Here is a 19,432-nt window from a genome sequence, read left to right on the forward strand (position 1 = left end):
CTTAGAATTTTCCATTGAAACTGGAGGAGCAGAGGCTTTCTCTCATCTCAATGTGAAACTTACATTTGGGCTTGACCCCAAAGCTGCTTGCAATCTGTAGACTTCCTTTTTCTACATGATTTGTTTCCTCCTTGATTTCATCTCCTTAACGTTCCCCTCTTTATCTGTTCTGTCCCATCCACACTGGCCTCTGGGGATTGTTTCTCAACTGCAGGCATGCCACTACATCAGGGCCTTTGCACTTGCTGTTTCCTCTGTGGAGAATGCTTTTCCTCCAAATGTCTGCATGAATGACTTCTTCATCTCCTTCAAGTCTCTGCTCAGATTTCAGCTTCTCAAAAGTTCTAACCTTACCAACCTAACCAAAATTGTGACCTTTTTGGCTCCTAATCTCTTACCTGCTCTATTTTTTTTTTAATAACACCAACTTTTTCTTAACTATTTTTATTATGAAATATAACATGAATACGAAAAGCAATATATGTCAAAGTACATTGTAACAAGTAGTTTTAGAACAGATTTCAGAGTTTGGTGTGGGTTACTGTTCCACAATTTTAGGTTTTTCCTTCTAGCTGCTCGAGACACTGGAGACTAAAAGAAATATTATTATAATGATTCAGGAGTCATGCTTATTTGTTAAATCCTATCTTCTCCTTTGATTCTTCTCCCAATCTTTTGGAGCATTTGGGCTCTGCTCTTTCTTTTTCATGTTGGAAATGGGTGTCTATGGAACCAGTTGCTGTCCTTCGTGAGGTTGGCCCCTCTGGTTTTCAGGACTTATATGGCCTATGAACCCATCTGGAGGTTGTAGATTTCTGGAAAGTAATCACAGTACATGCCTTTGTAGAGTCTCTGATAGAGCCCTAGGTGTTTTTTAGGGTTAGGAGGAATGATTTTGGTTGGGGTTTAGCAAAGCATGGTAATTAGCAACATCTAGCTAGAGTTGCATAAGAGTAGCTTCCAGAATAGCCTCTTGACTATTTGAACTCTCTTTACCACTGATCCTTCATTTTGTTACATTGCTTTTCCCCTCTTTGGTCAGAAAGGCATTGTGAATTATGTTATTGTACCCCACCAGTCTCCCCCTAATGGAAGGCATTGTCGATCACATGGTGCCAGCACCAGGCTCAACCCTGGGAGTCATGTTCCACATTGCCAGGGAGATTTTCACCTTGGGATGTCGTGTCCCACGTAATGGGGAGGGTAATGATTTTTCTTACAGAGCTGGGCTTAGAGAGAGAGAGAGGCCACATCTGAGCAACAAAAGAGGTTTCCTGAAAGTAACTTTTAGGCATAACTACAGATAGGGACAACACCAACTTTCAACATATAATGTTAGTTATTGTGAATTATGTTATTGTATACCACCAGCCTCCCTCTACTAGACTATAACTTTCCCTAGGGCAGGGATTTTTGGTTCTTTTGTTCAGTGATATATCCTAAATGCCTACAGAAGTTCCTGGCAGATGGTAAGTATGTAGTAAATCATAATATTCACTGAATGAATGTACTGATAACCAAATAAGCCTATCCAGTATAATATCTATCTTAATAATTTTGCTATGTGAATTAGATATAGTGGAGATGAAATATTGATTCATAGTAGATACTCAAATAGCTATTTGAGTATCTATTGTCATTTTCCAGGGTTTCTCTTTTTTTTCTTAAAGAATTCCTAGACCTGGACAAAAGTTTCTCCATCTATGAACAGAAAAAGACAGATGGACACATGGAGGTGATCTTTGGCTGCTTATGTGTATATATACTTATCAAAAATTTCCAAGTTTTCTTTGAGCGTTATTTTTTATCTTATCAGACAAATCAATATTGTGTTTGTTTTTGTTTTTTAAGAATTTTGATTTGGCTTTTGGATTTGGGCAGATGGTAAATAGGAAGAATGTCTTAAGGAGGCTAGGTTCAGAAAAGGGTGAAGAGGAAATAAAATCATGCTGACTTTGAGAATTGGCAGCTTTAGTCAAAAAGGAAGCTGTGGAGAGACATAACCACAAGGCTAATGCTGCCAGAAATAAAACTGCCTAGATTGGCTCAGTGGGTAGAAGGTTGCTGGAGTAAGGCAGGGGGAATTATTGGGTGTATTCAAGATCTGTGTTGAGGCAGAAGGCCTTAAATTAATTACACTTACAGTCTTTTCTAATCCTAACCACGGTATGATTAACTTCAGAAGTGGGGCACTTGAGCTGTCATTTCTCTCCAAATAGGCAGAGAACAGGCCTGCATCTAGTAGGTGTTTATTCCCACTTTGTGAAATTATTTAATAGACTAGGATAGGATCAACAGGACTGTGAATGGAATTCAATGAAGTGGCCATGTGGGAAGAGCCCAAGCTCTGGGATCAGACAGCAATAGTTTTGAATCCTGACTCTGCCACTTACCGGTCATTTGACCTCGAGTAAGTAAATACCCTGTTTAAGATGAAGAGCCCCTAGAAAGGAGGAGATGGGGGGAGGGACAAAGAATTACACATTTTAAAAAACAAAAACAAATATGTAGAAAACAAAAGTTCTCAAAAACAACTGTCTTGAACAAAGCCAGTTGATTAAACTTAAAATCTTGCTTATATCACTTCCTATTGTCCAGAAAATCTTGCAAGGGACAGATTTTCTCACAAGTCTTATAAATACATGTTTTCAAACCAGTCATTTTCAATTTGAAATGTAAGTTTTTCACCCTAATTTTTTGTTGTTTTTGCCCCTTGTGGTTTCACATGTCTTGGCAACTGTCAGGTCCTTTTGCAAATTATTCTGGTACTTAAGGGCATGTTTTCCTGGGTGTGGTTTTCTGTGTAGGTAGAGGGCAAATACATATACTTTCCCACACAGGTCTGTGAGTAAAGGGAACACTGGAAATTATGTTTGGTTAACATCATAATTTTATATCAAAACCCTCATTAACAAGCAATGGTTAGCAAGTTAGTAAGAGTATGGATGCTGGAGCTAAATTGGTTTGAATCCTGGCTGCATCACTAGCCAGCTGTGTGACCTTGTGCAAATTACTTATCTTTCTGTGCCTCAGTTTCCTTTATCGTAAGGCTATTGTGATAACTAAATACATTAATAGTTATAAAGCCCCTAGAACAGTGCCTGGCATACAGTAAGACTTCTAAGTGTTCGTTAAGAGTATTTTGGCTCCCAATAGACTACTAGTTCATACTGCCTGATGATAAACTTATCTGCCTCATTCTTTATTTCCTAAATGGGGGTATGGCTGAGTTGGTGGGAAGGTGTATTGGCGTCAGGGGTAGTGGTAGTGGTAGTGGTAGTGCTTTTGTTGTCAATTAAATGGATCAGGATTTATAGCGAAGCCTTGATGGGCCCTGCTTCAAGCGCCTGAAGTGTCATTTTCACATGCTAAGACCAAGGTAGTGTAAGTCTTAAGAGGAGGCCTGGGGTACTCATTCGGATGAGGGGTATCCTCAATTCACCAGAATGGCTTGAGTGTGACCAGACCCACACCAAACCCGGTCCTGCTTCCCCACACCCACAACCCTCCTCCTAAGCCCTGTCCATTGCACCGCCCTTAGTTCCTCTTCTAGTCCCGCCCCTTCGAGTAAACACCCGGAGCGGGTGAGGGCGACTGGACTGCCATTGCGCCTGCGCAGGGGGTCAGTTGGCTAGAGATGCTGAGCGGCTTTGGCCCGAGCGTCTGAGTAGTCAGTGCGCCTGCGCAGGAGGCCAGTTGGCTGGTAATGCTGAACCTTGTAGCCTGCAGGGCTGGATTGTCAGTGCGCGTGCGCGCCGGCCGGGCGCCGCAGTTCTGGAGTGTTTCGCGCGTGGTACCGGGTGTAGCCATGCAGGGAGCTGACTCCGAGCAGCCTTCTAAGCGACCGCGATGCGATGGCAGCCCGAGAGCCACGCCAGACACTCCTTCCGCAGCAGCAGGGTGGTCCCCCGGCCCCGAACTGCACCCCGACCACCAGACGTGGGGCCCGGAGCAGGTGTGCGTCTTCCTAAGGCGCAGCGGCTTCAATGAGTCCGGACTGCTGAAACGCTTCCGAGGTAGCGGGGACTGGGGGGCTGAGGAGAGGGCGCCCTGAGGCGGGGATTTGCAGGGGCCTCAGAGGAGGACGACCTAAAGCCGAGAAAGGTGATGTAGCGCGGGAGGCGCTCAGAGTGATGCTCTGAGATGGAGAAAGGAAAAAATAGGGGCGCCCGGAGGGTTGGGAGGCACGTGGAAGGAAGCGGGTTCTGGGGATTGCGAGCCTGAGAGTAGCGAAAGTTTCTTCGGGAACTTGCCACCCCAGCGCCGGGCAGCCGAGACTCGGGTCCCTTTTTTGGGTCCCTTAGACCTTGGTCGGAGGTCTGCTGTCATTGAGGCTTACCAGCTGCTATGGCAGCTCCTGGAACATTTGCCCTTTTAGCGTCTGCTTTGAGACTTTTGAGATTCTGTTTTCCCCTCACTGAATTCGGGGTTCTCCTAAAGGGGAGGGAACTTTTTTGTTGTTAATCTTCGAGTTCCCAGCGCCCACCGTAGCATCACATCAACAAGCACCACTGTCAGTGTTTGTTGACCGAACTTGCAGAGCTTGATAATGATCATGTTTTGCCCTCCAAAAGCCGTTTCCTTGCTCACTCTGCGCACTGGGGTTGGCACACTTGACCACAGAACCTCCAGCAGCCCACAGCTTGGCCACATCACATGGGGAGGTGTGTACTCAGTGAGTCTTTGCTCAAAGGAAGATTTCAGGAGCAGCAACTTTGCTAGCTCAGGTTCAAGCATCCTCTCGCTTAGAATCTACTCAATTTGCCGTGGTGGGTGTGAAGCTTAATCCCTGCCTCATCCTTTGAGGTGCAGTAGGAAGGTGATTCTTTGTGGGTTGATTTTGCAAATTCACCTAACTTTTGCAGTGAGGTGAAGCCCTGTTTGCCTAAGTTGGGGACTGGGTTGAGAGGACCTTTAAGCGGTTCAGGACTTGAAGATAGCTTAAAGGAGCATGGAAAACCCTACTTCTCTCTCTTTTTTTTTTTTTTACCCCCCACCCCCCACCCTTTGTTATCCTCTCTGCGGGGATGGAATTTTTCTTTGAGTGGCAACTGGTGGGGGTGAAGTCGTTTTGTCTTTTCTATCTTTAAAATGTGATTGATAGGCTGTGATGCTGGCTCTTTGTTTCAGTGGCCTGTAGATTAATTCATCTACCTCCAGATTGAACTGTGTTCTGTGTTGTCTTGAATCTGTGCTAGCAAATGACACTACCTGGTTTCCGTGGGTAAAAAGCAAACATAAGGTACTGGGGTCCCTTTCTTTGTGATAGAATACAACCTCACAAGAACTTTGAAATTTACATCGTGGGAACCACGTTTTTTTTTTGACAGTTGACATGTTTGAGGCCCAGAGGGTGCTGATTAATTTTCCAGAGGTCACACAGTTAGAAGCTGAATTGGGTTTTAAACTTTGAACTCTAAAATTCATGCCAGCTACACCTTAACAAACGTTCTTATCAAAAAACATTGTAGAACATAATCAAAGTTAGAAAATCAGCTAAAAACAAGGGAAGAGTGACACCCCAGTAGAAAACTGAGCGAAATACAAGAATAGACTATCCATAACCAGCCAGTAAACAGGTTCCAGTGTAATAAAAGAAATTCCAGGTTTTGCTTTAGATTAGAAAAGATTTAAAAGATTGATAATAGGGGAAATGGGTAGTCCAGTGAGGTAAAAAAGTATAAGTTGACTCTACCATGTTAATGGACAGTTTGGCAATACCTTTTGATTTACAGGTGTTTCACTTATAGGAATTTACTGGTATAATTGGAAAGGTTCCAAAGAAATATATTCATGTTGGTTCTTCTCACCCTTGGTTTTATAGCAAGAAAATTAAAAGTGATTACATCAATAGTAACATCTCTTTATAGATTTTTTTGTATCATCTGGATTTTTTACATTGAGTAAAAAATCAGGGAGAACTAAAATTAAGTATATAAAAAGAGAAAGGGAAAAAAGCCATGTGTATATATGTATATATGTATATGTTTTTTATATACATATAAAATCTTTTAAAACACAGGCTATTGTGTGCTTTCTATGGAAGTTTTAGCAGTAAATCTACTTTGGGTACCTTTCTGGCTATGGTTTTTTTGAGCTGAGAATTCTAAGAACAGTGTACTTCTATTTTCTTCCCTACCCCCACATCAAGTCTTCCCCATTCTATTTTAAAAGGAGGATGTTGATCAGGAAAACCCCACCTAGAATCAGGTTTCACTTTGTTTTCAGCAGCTAGCCTTCTTGCAGATAGTTACACAAATAATTTTTAAACTTTTACCTATTTTTTTATATATATATCTCTTTGGGTATAGTTATGTAATTAAAATTAAGACCTTACAAATAGCAAAGCAAAAAAGGGGTTCTTTGCAAAGTTCATTGCCTTCATTGAGTGCTCAGTAAGTGTTGATCTCTGTAAACTGATTGATCCAAATCGAAAGAAATTGAAAGTGCATGTTGTAAATATGGAATTCATTCATCTTTTTTCTCCCGTTCGTTACACAGAAAATAAAATCACAGGCTCACTTCTGCCATTTCTTGATGAATCTCTTCTTGAAAATCTTGGAGTAAGGTAAGAATGGTAAAATTCACATTGTAATCAAGCCCACTTGTGGCCATTGTATTCATCTTAGAGGGACAAAGCCTGAGATCCCTGATATTAACTGTCCTTATTTTAAATCTATGAAGTATTTTAAAACAGAATTCCCCACATGCTGGTTAATAGGTTTTCAGTTTGTTTTTATTTTTGCAAATGCTATGTTTACCATTGTTGATGATTTCTATTTTAAAGAATTTTGTTGACAAGGATTCACACAGTTTTCAGTATCCAACTTTTTACTTTCAAGTTCCGAATAATTGAATTATACATGCTGAAAACATACAAGACGTGGTAGGGCAAAAAGATGTTGGCAAGAAAAGTCAAGGTGACACCTCTATCTTGATCATATTTCTAGGTTTTTCTTAAGATGAAGTGTATCCCTGGTATTAGATTGAAAGACACTATGCAGACTACTTTGGCACTTTGTAGTTGTGTGATTTGGGAAATTATAATAATAATGAGACAATGTATGAAGAGTTTAGCACATGATAACCCCCTAATAAATTCTTTATATTTATATAAAAATATAATATATAGAGAGAGGTCCCTATGTATGGTTGGAGATTCTAGGGGTGTCTTGATTAGAGTGAGGGTCGCTTTAAAGATTTCAGTTGAGGACTAAATTAAATATACCTTAATGTGGAGATTGTGTTTCTATTAGGGAATTGACACCATTGATGAAATATGTATCTTTTCTTCCACAATTATACTTGGCTAAATGTTGTTTGTAGTAACTGTAACCAAGGAATCAAAACAAAGGATTATGCTGAAGTAGTTCATGTACTATTGCTTAGTAATTGATAATAGAAGTAGATTGTGAAAAAAGATCCCCTTACAATATTTAACTTTAAAATGTCCTTGGATCCAAACCTCGAAGGCCCTCTCTTGACTCTACGAGCTGCATTCCCGCTTGTCCTCATACTACTGCTCTCCAGCTCCACAGCAACCTTAAACCTCAACCATGCTGTCAGTTTCTCTGCTATAATATTTGCTTACTATTTGAACTAAATGGGATTTATTCCAATAGTCTTTCTTTTAAAGGGAACCGTATTCTTCTTTGTGGACCCAAATGCTTTTCATTCATTCAACAAATATTTATGGAGTGCCAACATATACCAGGTGTTCTTTCAGGAATCTGGAAGAATGAGTGAACAAAATAGGCAAAATTCCAGAAGAAATACTATATGGCATATCTGTTGTGCCCTGCCTCACAACTCTAAGGCAGAATCTGCAGGACTTAGAGCTGTCTTATGCAGTAGCCACTAGCTATACATCGCTATTTAAATGTAATTAAGTTAAAAATTCAGTTCCTAGTGACACTGGCCACTTTTCAAATGCTACCATGTTAGGCAATGCAAATATAGAACATTTCCGACAACACAAAAAGTTCTACTGGACAGTGCTGCCTTGGGATTTTCCAGTGGAATCAGCCCCACTTACTGATGGTGGTACCAGACCAATCAACTTACTAAGAGTATCCTTGTTGTTTCCTTTCTTGTTTTCCTTCTTCCTCCCTGGCTGCTGTTCCTAGGGTTCATTTCTAAAAATAGATTATCTGTGTGCCAGCTCTTGTCCTGGACCCTCCTTTCTTGGAAGAATACAGCATTGGCAATCACTTCTTTGTTCCCTCAATTTTATGATCAACCACTGAGTTATGAAGGTTTTTCTGGGAAGTGAGAAACATTGTCACATGAAACATGCATATAAGTTGTGAAAAGCATTAGATTTCAGAAATGTTGAGATTTAGAAATAAAATATTATTATAATCTAAGATAACTTTTTTTTAATGGTCAGTGGTTTTTATAATTTTATTGTGGTTATATATATATATAAAACACATAAAATTTAGCATTTAACCATTTTTAAGTGTACAGTTCAGTGGTATTAATTATATTATAATATGCTAGCATAAGATTGCTTTTTGAGTATTTTGACCCATGACTATTTTAAATCTTTATATAAATTATATAGCCTTTGCAAAAAACAAAAACAGGTTTTGGTATTGTTTTATACCTTTTCGTGATTTCCTTATGAATAGTTTCTTTTGGAGGTTTAATTAAGTGATTAATACTGAGAATCAGTTCAGGAAAATACTGGGCAGGAGTAGTTTAGGTTTAGTATTATTTTGTGCTATGACTACTCTATGTTCAGCTGTGCAACTATCCTTAATCACTTACAGCTCCTCTCTAAGTTCTTCTCAAAACCTGGCACTTATGCTGTGCTTGATACATCAAACTGTTGCGAAAGATGAGAAATAGGAAAACAGAAGGAATGCTACTTTAATGATTTATGAGCTGTAATAAATGCTTCATTCTTAGGTTTTATGATGACTGTGGGTCTCAGAGTACAAACTAGAAGCCAATTATAGTGCTCTGACTCCAAGTCTTATCTAGGAATGTTAGTAAAATAGTTATTTTTCAAATTCAAATCTACTTAGCTAATAGGCCAGCAAAAGTTAACCCTTGCCTGCTGCTTCTGTTGACATTCAAACAGCTGCAAGGCTAACATGCCTTTACCATTAGTAATTGTAAATGAAGCAGGATAATGGGTTATAGGGTTTTGAGCGATTCAGATTCAATTCCTATTAAGTTATTTGTCAAAACTTGAGCATTATGAGTGATTACTGACAAGAAGATGAATATAAATAAAGCTAAAACCATAATTTATATTTGATTCACACTTGAGTCCTACTTTGTACTCATAAATCAGATTTGCACCTTTGCACCTTCATCATTATAAACAATTAAAAAATCCATCATGGATTTATGATGGCACCCTCCCTATGCAGAAGGTTTATCATAATTTATTATGATTAACCCTTAATAAATTCTTTATAGAGAGAGATCCCTATCTATGGTTGGAGATTCTAGGGGTGTCTTGATTAGAGTGAGGGTCGCTTTAAAGATCTCAATTGAGGACTAAATTAAATATACCTTAATGTGGAGATTGTGTTTCTATTAGGGAATTGACACCATTGATGAAATATGTATCTTTTCTTCCACAATTACACTTGGCTAAATGTTATTTGTTCTCCATTATATTGTTCTCCATTTTCAAGATTTACATTACAGCATTGATATTTGCATTTGATTTAGTTTCAGAAAGCGAAAGTTACTTTTCTCTGAAGGTTGTTTTGATGTGATGAAGGCTCATTGTCAAACAAGCATAGTCTTCCTGTATATAACATCTTTAATTAATTTAGGTTCCTTTGTTCACATATTCACCACTTCATTACTTGGTCATACTAATCAACTCCTAGACTCTTGTGGTTAAAATTTTGCTGATGGGGTAAAAATTGAATTTTAATCAGTAATCATTTCTGTAACACCTATAATCATAGTTAAAATTCTTCTATAGTTCTTAAGGGCAGAAATTGAGTCTTTATTGTAACCCCAGTACTGAGTACACTGTCTGGTAAATAGAAGGCATTCATTAAATAGTTGTTATATGAATGAATATTACTCTTCATAACATTATATAATTGTGTCAAATATTGTAAATGGGCCTGAGTAGTAGGCTAAATTGAGAAATAGGTATCTAGTATTAATTGATCAATCACTAAGAGCTCTGTGATAAGGGCATTCTCTTTTAATCCCTCTCCAGCCCTATGAGGTAAGTAATACTGCCCCTCTGTTAATAAATGTACATCTATGTACCATAAAAATTCTTGACTTCTCTAAGGTCATGTAAATTCCATGTGGCAGATCTCAGCTGGTTCTATCTCATTCTAAAATGCTCTTTCATTATCGCTATGCTCTACTTCAACGAGTACTACTTTGAGTTCTTACATGAGCCATATAGATCCAGGATGGTGAGAGTAGATTTTGACTACTTGGTTAAAACGAGTTTTTTATTTATTATTTTTTCAGGTTAAATAATGGGAATTATTTATCTATTTATTTTGGTTAGAATAAGTTTGAGGTATAAATTAAATATTCAGCAGAGATATGGTAGATGTTGCAGTCTAAGAGAGAAGAGGATCAAAGGCAGAACTCTGGTGAGGTTTATATTGATTTTGCAGGAGAGTCTTATGCCTTAGGGCTAAGAAAGGAGAGAGTTTCTAGAAATATGTTTGAATTATTGTTCCTTCCAACCTGACCTCCCATTCTGTTAGTGCAGATAACCTATAGTTGGTTATATGCTATTATATATGCCAGGGATTATTATTAAGCAAATAGTGATTGATTTGATTATCCTGTTGTAATTTTAGTCCCTTAGGGGAGAGAAAGAAGCTGCTTAGTTATATCCAAAGACTGAATCAGACTCACATGGATACAATGAAGGTAAGAGAAATTTTATTTTATTATCATGTTTTTTAGTGTGATATAATTCAATCATGTACAATTCATTTTTAAAAGAATGATATCTCTGATAAGGTTGTGGGTAATGGATCTTCATACTTTTCTAAACTTTCTGCATTTTGTAAACTGAGTACAGAATGTTTAAATCAGGAGAAAACCTAAAATATTTTAAGCGTACAGAAAAGTATAAACAGAGAGCCTTGCCCTGATTAAGATAGTGGAATGAGACAGTTCAGGGCTTTGTTCCCCTATAGAAGCTTTGAACAACAAACAAAAACTGTCAAAAACATCTTTCTAAAAGCTCCAGAAAACAGTTAAGGTTTGCAGTATCAGGGTGAGCACCAAATCAAACAAATACCACATAAAAGCAATAAGAATTTTTGGTGCCCTGACTGGCTCCTCCCCCATCCGCTCACCGTTTTGGGATGGAACTGGCCTATGCTCCAAGCATAGATTCCTGGTCCTAGTTCCGGAGGGAACAAAGTAACCCTTGTGCACATTCTATGACAACAGCACGTATATCTGGTCCAGTGTGTTGGTGGTGGTGGTGGTAGTGGCCTGAGCAACTCATTGTCCCAGAAGTTTCCCTACATGTAGAAGGTAGCTCATGAAATTCTCCTACAGAATACTGTGAGAGCACAGTCAAGTCATACTGCCTGGGGTAAAGGATTGCTGGCTGTAGAATATATAATATAGTGCCTGGGAAACTATTTCCTAGAAAAGTGGGGACATTTGTATCTGTGTAAATGGGGAAATTCTTGGGACCACACATGCATGACCAAGATAAGAGGCCTATCACTTCAAAGGATAGGAATAGAAAGGAGCTTCCTCAACATGATAAAGGGAACATATGAAAAACCCACAGCTAGGGGGCGAGAAAAAAAAACAAAACAAAAACCCCCACAGCTAACACCATCCTCAATGGGGAAAAACTGAAAACTTTGCCCCTAAGATCAGGAACAAGACAAGGATGTCCACTATCACCATTTTATTTCAACATTATGTTGAAAGTTCTAGCCAGAGCAATTAGACAAGAAAAAGAAATACAAGGCATCAGAATTGGGAAGGAAGAAGTAAAACCCTCACTGTTTGCAGATGATATGATATACTATATGTCGAAAACCCTGAAAAATCCCCAGTAAAACTACTAGAGCTAATAAATGAGTACAACAAAGTGGCAGGTTACAAGATCAACATTCAAAAATCTATAGTGTTTCTATACACTAGTAATGAACAATCTGAGGGGTAAATCAAGAAAAAAATTTCATTTGCAATTGCAACCAAAAGAATAAAATATTTAGGAATAAATTTAACTAAGGATACAAAAGACCTATACAAAGAAAACTACCATAAATTGCAAAAAGAAATCACAGAAGACCTAAATAAATGGAAGGGCATACTGTGTCAGGGATTGGAAGACTAAAAATAGTTAAGATGACAGTTCTACCTAAATTGATTTATTGATTCAATGCAATACCAATTAAAATCCAAAAACTTACTTTCAGGAATAGAAAAACCAATAACCAAATTTATCTGTAAGGGCAGGGTGCCCCGAGTAGCTAAAAATATCCTGAGAAAGAAAAACGAAGTCAGAGGTCTCACACTACCTGAATTTAAGGCTTATTATGAAGCTACAGTGGGCAAAACAGCATGGCACTGGCATAAAGATAAATATACTTATACACTGGCCAATGGAATCGAATAGATTGTTCAGATATAGACCCTCTCATCTATGAACAATTGATGTTTGATGACAGTCAAACCTACTCACCTGGTACAGAATAATCTCTTCAATAAATGGTTCCTAGAGAACTGGATATCCACATGCAAAATAATGGAAGAGGATCCATATCTCATACCCTATATAAAAATTAACTCAAATGGATCAAAGACCGAAATAGTCTATCTAAGACCATAAAACTTTTAGAAGAAAATGTAGGGAAATATCTTATAAATCTTAAATAGGAGGTGGTTTCCTAGATCTTACCCCCATAGCACAAGCATGAAGAAAGGAATTAATTTATTAATTGGAACTCCTCAAAATTAAACACTTTGTCAAGAAAGTAAAAAGACAGCCTACACAATGGGAGACAATATTTGGAAATGATATATCAGATAAGGGTCTAGTATCCAGAATATATAAAGAGATTGTTCAACTCAACAACAAAAAGACAAACAACCCAATTACAAAATGGGCAAAAGACATGAAAAAATACTTCTTGGAAGAGGAACTACAAATGGCCAAAAGGCACATGAAAAGATGCTCAACTTCCCTGGCTATTAGGGAAATGAATATCAAAACAGCAATGAGATATCATCTAATGGCCATTATCAATAAAATAGAAAGTGACAAGTACTGGAGAGGATGCAGAGAAAGAGGCACACTTTTCCACTGTTGTTGGGAATGTAAAATGGTACAATCGCTGTGGAAGACAGTTTGGTGTTTCCTCAGAAAGACATGTATAGAATTGCCATATGATCCAGCAATACCATTGGTAGGTATCTACTCAGAGGACATGAGGGCAAAGACACAAATGGACATTTACACACCAGTGTTTATAGCAGCATTATTTACAATTGCCTAGAGATGGAAACAACCAAAATGTCCGTCAACAGATGAGTGGCTAAGCAAGCTGTGGTATATACATATGATGGAATATTATACAGCTTAAGACAAAATAAAGTTATGAAATATGTAACAATATGGATGGACCTTAAGGACATTATGCTGAGTGAGATTAGCCAGAAACAAAAGGACAAATACTGTACGGTCTTACTGATAAGAACTAACATTAGTGATGAATGAACTTTGAGAATTTCAGTTAAGAACAGAGACCATCAGGAGATAGAAATAGGGTAGATATTGGGTAATTGGAGCTGAAGGAATACAGATTGTGCAACAGGACTGATTGTAAAAATTCAGAAATGGATAGCACAGTACTATTTTACTGTAATACAATAATGTTAGTACACTGAATGAAACTGAACGTGAGAATGATAGAGGGAGGAAGCCTGGGGGCACAAATGAAATCAGAAGAAAAGATAGATGATAAAGACTGAGATGGTATAATTTAGGAATACCTAGAATGTACAATAATAGTGACTAAATGTACAACTTAAAAAATTTTTGCGTTTGGAAGAACAAAGGAATGTCAGTATTGCAGGGTATTGGAAATGGATGGTAATTCATATTTTAAATTTAATTTATGTGTGAGACTAAAGCAAAAAATGTTTATTTGGTACAAAATTTATAATTTGACTAGTGCATTTCTTAACATAACTTATGTGGACAGTTTAATTGAACACTGTAAGTACATGGAACCTTGAGTAGGGTATCTGATTTTGTAGATTTGTCCAGAGTGATGCCCCGATAAATCCCAGAGTGATTTGGAAAGTGAATAAAAAAGTATTTGCAAAGCCCCCTTGGGGAAATGGCAAGAAAGGGGGAAAATTCAACTTCCCCATGGGAGAATTCCTGATATTCTCACAAGCAGTGGGGACAACCAAAACAATAGACCAAGCCCTCAATCTTGGGGTTTGTTCATATGAAACTTATCCCCACAAAGGATAGGCTAAGCCTATTTGAAGTTAGGCCTGAGAGTCACCCCCGGGAGAACCTCTTTTGTTGCTCAGACATGGCCTTTCTCTCTCAGCCAACACGACAAGCAAACTCACTGCCTTCCCCATCTCTCCGTGGGACATGATTCCCAGGGGTATAAACCTGGCAACATGGGACAGAAATCCTAGAATGAGCTGGGACTCAGCATCAAGGAATTGAGAAAACCTTCTCAACCAAAAGCAAGAAGAGTGAAATAAGACAAAATTAAGTGTCAATGGCTGAGAGATTTCAGAGTCGAGAGGTTATACTGGAGCTTATTCTTACATGTTCTATAGATATCACCTTTTTAGCTAAGATATATTGGAGAGGCTGGAGGAAAGTGCCTGAAAATGTAGAGCCGTGTTCCAGTAGCCATGTTTCTTAAAGATGATTGTATAATGATATAGCTTTCACAGTGTGACTGTGTGACTGTGAAAACCTTGTGTCTGATGCTCCTTTTATCTATGGTATGGACAGATGAGTAAAAAATATGGATTAAAAGTAAATAATGGGGGAACAAATGTTAAAATAAATTTAGTAGATTGAAATGCTAGTGATCAATGAAAGGGAGTGGTAAGAGGAAACAAAGGCTAAAATATATTGGGTAGACGGAAATGGGGGAAACAAAGGCTAAAATATATTGGGTAAATGGAAATACTAGAATCAATGAGAGGGAGGGGTAAGGGGGATGGTATTATGAGTTGTTTTCCTTTTATTTCTTTTTCTGAATTGTTGAAAATGTTCTGAGAAATGATCATGGTGATGAATATACCACTATGTATTGATACTGTGTGTTATTGATTATATACCAAGAATGGAATGATCATAGGATAAGAATGTTCGTGTTTGTATGTTGTTATGTTTAAAAAAAAATTAAAGAAAACAGAAGCTATTCTGATGGCTACTCTTATACAAGCTTCAGCTAGATATTGCTAATTGCCATGGTTTTCCAAACCCCAAAGAATATCATTCCTGGTAACCCTAAGGGACACTCAGGGCTCCATCTGAGATCCTATAAAAGTTTCATGCATTAAGCTTACTTTTCAGAAACTTAAAACCTTCAGATGGGTTCCTAGGCCCCATAAGTTCTGAAACTCAGGGGGGCCAGCCTCCCCAGAAACATCAGCCAGTTCCATCCCCTTATCCTGTATTGAAGACACCTCATTTCAACATGAAAAGGTTAGAATGGACATAACCCAAAGATCCCTAAAGATTGAGAGAAGGAGGAGGTGTAACAGAGAAGATAGGATAACAAATGAGTAGGACTGCCGAATCCCTATGTTGATATTTCTTTTTGGTCTCCAGTGTCTTGGAGCAGCTAGAAGGAAAAACCTGAAATTGTGGAGCTGTAACCTATACAAAACTTTGAAATCTGTTATATAACTTCTTGTCAAAATGCACTTTAATATGCTTTAAGGTGATGACTTTAGGTGCCAAGTTGACAAGGGGTGGACTGTGATGGTCAGCCTCATGTGTCAACTTGGCCAGATGATGCTGCCCAGGTGTCTGGTTAAGCAAGCACTGGCCTATCTGTTGCCATGAGGACATTTTATGGACTTAAATCTTGAACACCTTGGTTGCATCCATGGCTGATTACATCTGCAGTCAGCTAAGGGAAATGTCTTCTGCAATGAGCGACACTTAATCTAATCACCCCAGGATTTTAAAGAGAAGTCAGAAGAGAGAATCTCTCTCTCTCTACTTCAGCCAGCCAGCCTGAATTTCAATGAGGACTTTCATTGGAGCTGCCAGCTTTTGGCCTTCCCTACAGATTTTGAACTCTTGTATCCCCATGGTTGCACGAGACACTTTTATAAATCTCATATTTACAGATGTCTCCTATTGATTCTGTTTCTCTAGAGAACCCTGACTAATACAGCCTCATATTGCTGAACCCACTCCCAGAGTTCCTGGTTCAGCAGTTCTGAGATGAGGCCTCAGAACTTAACCTTTCCAACATGCTCCCAGTTGAAGCCGATGTTGCTGCTCTTGGGATCAGAATGTGAGAAACACTGCTTGTGGCATATATTGTGCAAAATTTGTAAGGGATATGATTTGACTTCAGGTGTGAAAATGACTAGATGGTATGTGGAGAAACTGAGGGAATTCTTTACTGTGTTAATGTAATCAATGGGAACCTTCTTAGGACATCAAAAAACACATCTAGTGTGTGGCTAACTTTTGTGAGAAAAGATTTAGTCTTCAGAAAGTTAATAAAACCTTTTCAGGATATCAAAAACAAAGAAATATGTGTGACTAACTTTTGTGAGGAAAGATTTGGTCATCAGAAAGTTAATAAAAAGATCTTTCAGGGAAAAAAAAATGAGGCTTGCACTGTGTGCTAGTTTGAAAGGATGTATGTACCCTAGAAAAGCCATGTTTTAATCAAAATCCCATTTTGTAATGGCAGAATAATCCCTATCCAATATTGTATGCTTGAATCTGTAATTAGATCATCTCCCTGGAGATGTGATTTAATCAAGAGTGATTGTTATGCTGGATTAGGTGATGACATGTCTCCACCCATTTGGGTGGGTCTTGATAAATTTCTGGAGTCCTATAAAAAAGGAAACATATTGGAGAATGAAGGAGATTCAGAGAGAGCAGAGAATGCTGCAGTACCACAAAGTGGTGAGTCCACGATCCAGCAACCTTTTGAGATGAAGAAGGGAAACACCTCCCAGGGAGCTTCATGAAACAGGAAGCCAGGAAAGAAATCTAACAGATGATGCCGTGTTTGCCATGTGCCTTTCCAGATGAGAGAGGAACTCTGACTGTGTTTGCCATGTGCCTTCTCACTTGAGAGAGAAACCCTAAACTTCATTGGCCTCCTTGAACCAAAGTATCTTTCCCTGGATGGATGCCTTAGATTGGACATTTCTATAGACCTGTTTTAATTGTGACATTTTCTCAGCCTTGGAACTGTAAACAAGCAACTTGTTAAATTCCCCTCTTTAAAAGCCATTCCATTTCTGGTATATTGCATTCTGGAAGCTAGCAAACTAGAGCACACAGAAAGGATCAGAGTGGCCCCTATACTTTGGCCCAGAACTATTCTCCAAACTCATTGTGTGGATAAGCCCTGAAAAAGATCACTGGCACAGGTCAGTCTGCAAAAATAAAAATGTGTTTTCTTTTTTTTACTTCTTTTTTTGTTGTTGTTACCTTCTGCACTCAAAGAAAGCTGTGTCATAATACTAGCTGGATACAAGCTTAAGGAATGTGACAACACATTAAAATACCATAATGTCCAAGTTTCAGAAACATACAAAAGAAATGAAATTACAACATTTACAAAGAAATGGGAAGTGATAGCCCAGGCAAAGAGAAGATTAAAGTATTAATAAGCATCAGTGAGGAAGATTAGACCTGGCACATTCCAGACAAAAACTTTTAAAGAATCGTTTTAAATATGCTCATTGAGCTAATGGAAAACATGGACAAAGAACTAAAGGAAATCAGGAAAACAACAGATGAACATAAAGAAAGTATCAATAGAGAGATGGAAATTATGAAAAGGAACCAAGCAGTTGAAGACCACAGTAACAGCAACTAAAAATTCCCTAGAAGTGTTCAGTAACAGGTTCGAGCCAGTGGAAGAAAGAATCAGTGAACTTGAAGATAAGACAACTTAAATCATCCAGTCTGAGGAGCAGAAGGAAGAAACAATGAAGAAAAATAAACAGAGTCTGAGGAACCTGTAAGACACCATCAAGTGTACCAGAGTAAGAGAGAGGGCAAAGAGATAAATCCGAATTTAACAAAAGTCATTAATATACATATCCAAGATGCTCAATGAACTCCAAACAGGATAATCCTAAATAGACACACCATGTACCATATTATAATCAAACTGTCAAAGACCAAAGATAGAGAATTCTGAAAGCCCTAAGAGAGGAGCAACATGTTACATACAAGAGAGCCTCAATAAGATTAAGTGCCAATTTCTCATCAGAAACTGAGAGGTGAGAAAGCAATGGGAAGACATATTTCAAGTGCTGGAAGCAAAAATTTGCCAACCAAGAACTCTGTATCTGTCAAAATTATCTTTCAAAAATGAGGGAGGGACTTTCCCACAAACAAAACTGAGTAGGTGTCACTACTAAACCAGCCTTAGAACAAATGGCTAAAGGAAATTCTGCAGATTGAAAGGAAAAGACAATAGACAATTGACTGAAGCCACTCAAAGAAATAAAGATCACCTGGAAAAGATAGTGACGTAGATAAATATAAATACCAGTATTATTGTATTTTTTATCTGTAACTCTATTTTTACTTGCTCTAAAAGGCATATGCATAAAATGTAATAATAAATCAATGGTTTTAGATTTATAATGTATAAATATGTAATTTGTTACAAGGACTACCTAAAGATGGGGGTGACAGAGGGTTATAGGAACATAAAGTTTATGTATACTAGTAAAGTTCTTAAGTGGGTATGGCAGCCCATGAGATTATTGTAGATGTAGGATGTTAAATTTAAGCCCTGTGATAAGCACAAAGAGAATATCAGAGAATATGCAAATTCATAGATACAAAAAGTAGAGCAAAGGTTACCAGGTGTGGGAGACAAAGGACAGTGGGGAATTAATGCAAAAAGAGTGTAGGCTTTGTATTTGGGGTGAAGGCAAAGTTAGAGTAATGGATGGTGGTGAGGGTCCCCCAACATTGTGAATGTGATTAATCCCACTGGGTGGAATGTCTGGGAGGGGTTAGCAAGGTAAGATTTATGTTGTGTATATGTTTCCACAATTTAAAATAAAAAAGGAGAAACTAAAGAGATAATGACAGTTAAATGCAATATATGAGACTGGATGGGATCTAAGAATGGAGGAGAAAAGCCTCAAAAGGACATTATTGGAATGTAAGAAAAAGTTGCAATGTAGAATGCAAGCCTTTTATCTACATTAGATATTGTGAACTTGATACTTGTCCTTA

At 38.2% G+C, this 19,432-nt stretch overlaps 1 protein-coding gene across 2 annotated transcripts in view; it reads left to right on the forward strand.

The window, feature by feature from the left end:
- The first annotated feature begins 3,624 nt into the window (after nt 1–3,624).
- The window catches only part of SAMHD1 (SAM and HD domain containing deoxynucleoside triphosphate triphosphohydrolase 1), a 136,164-nt gene continuing 120,356 nt past the window's right edge, over nt 3,625–19,432 (forward strand). Inside the window, exons 1-3 of one of the 2 annotated variants that reach the window (XM_077169407.1) lie at nt 3,625–4,016; nt 6,502–6,568; nt 10,806–10,878. In XM_077169407.1, the coding sequence (XP_077025522.1) occupies nt 3,707–4,016; nt 6,502–6,568; nt 10,806–10,878 (450 nt within the window). In that variant the 5' untranslated portion in view covers nt 3,625–3,706. The remainder of the gene's footprint in view (nt 4,017–6,501; nt 6,569–10,805; nt 10,879–19,432) is intronic. The other variant, XM_077169399.1, reaches the window with a different exon arrangement.

The sequence above is a fragment of the Tamandua tetradactyla genome, chromosome 1, assembly GCF_023851605.1.
Source record: "Tamandua tetradactyla isolate mTamTet1 chromosome 1, mTamTet1.pri, whole genome shotgun sequence".
Classification (NCBI taxonomy): Eukaryota; Metazoa; Chordata; class Mammalia; order Pilosa; family Myrmecophagidae; genus Tamandua; species Tamandua tetradactyla.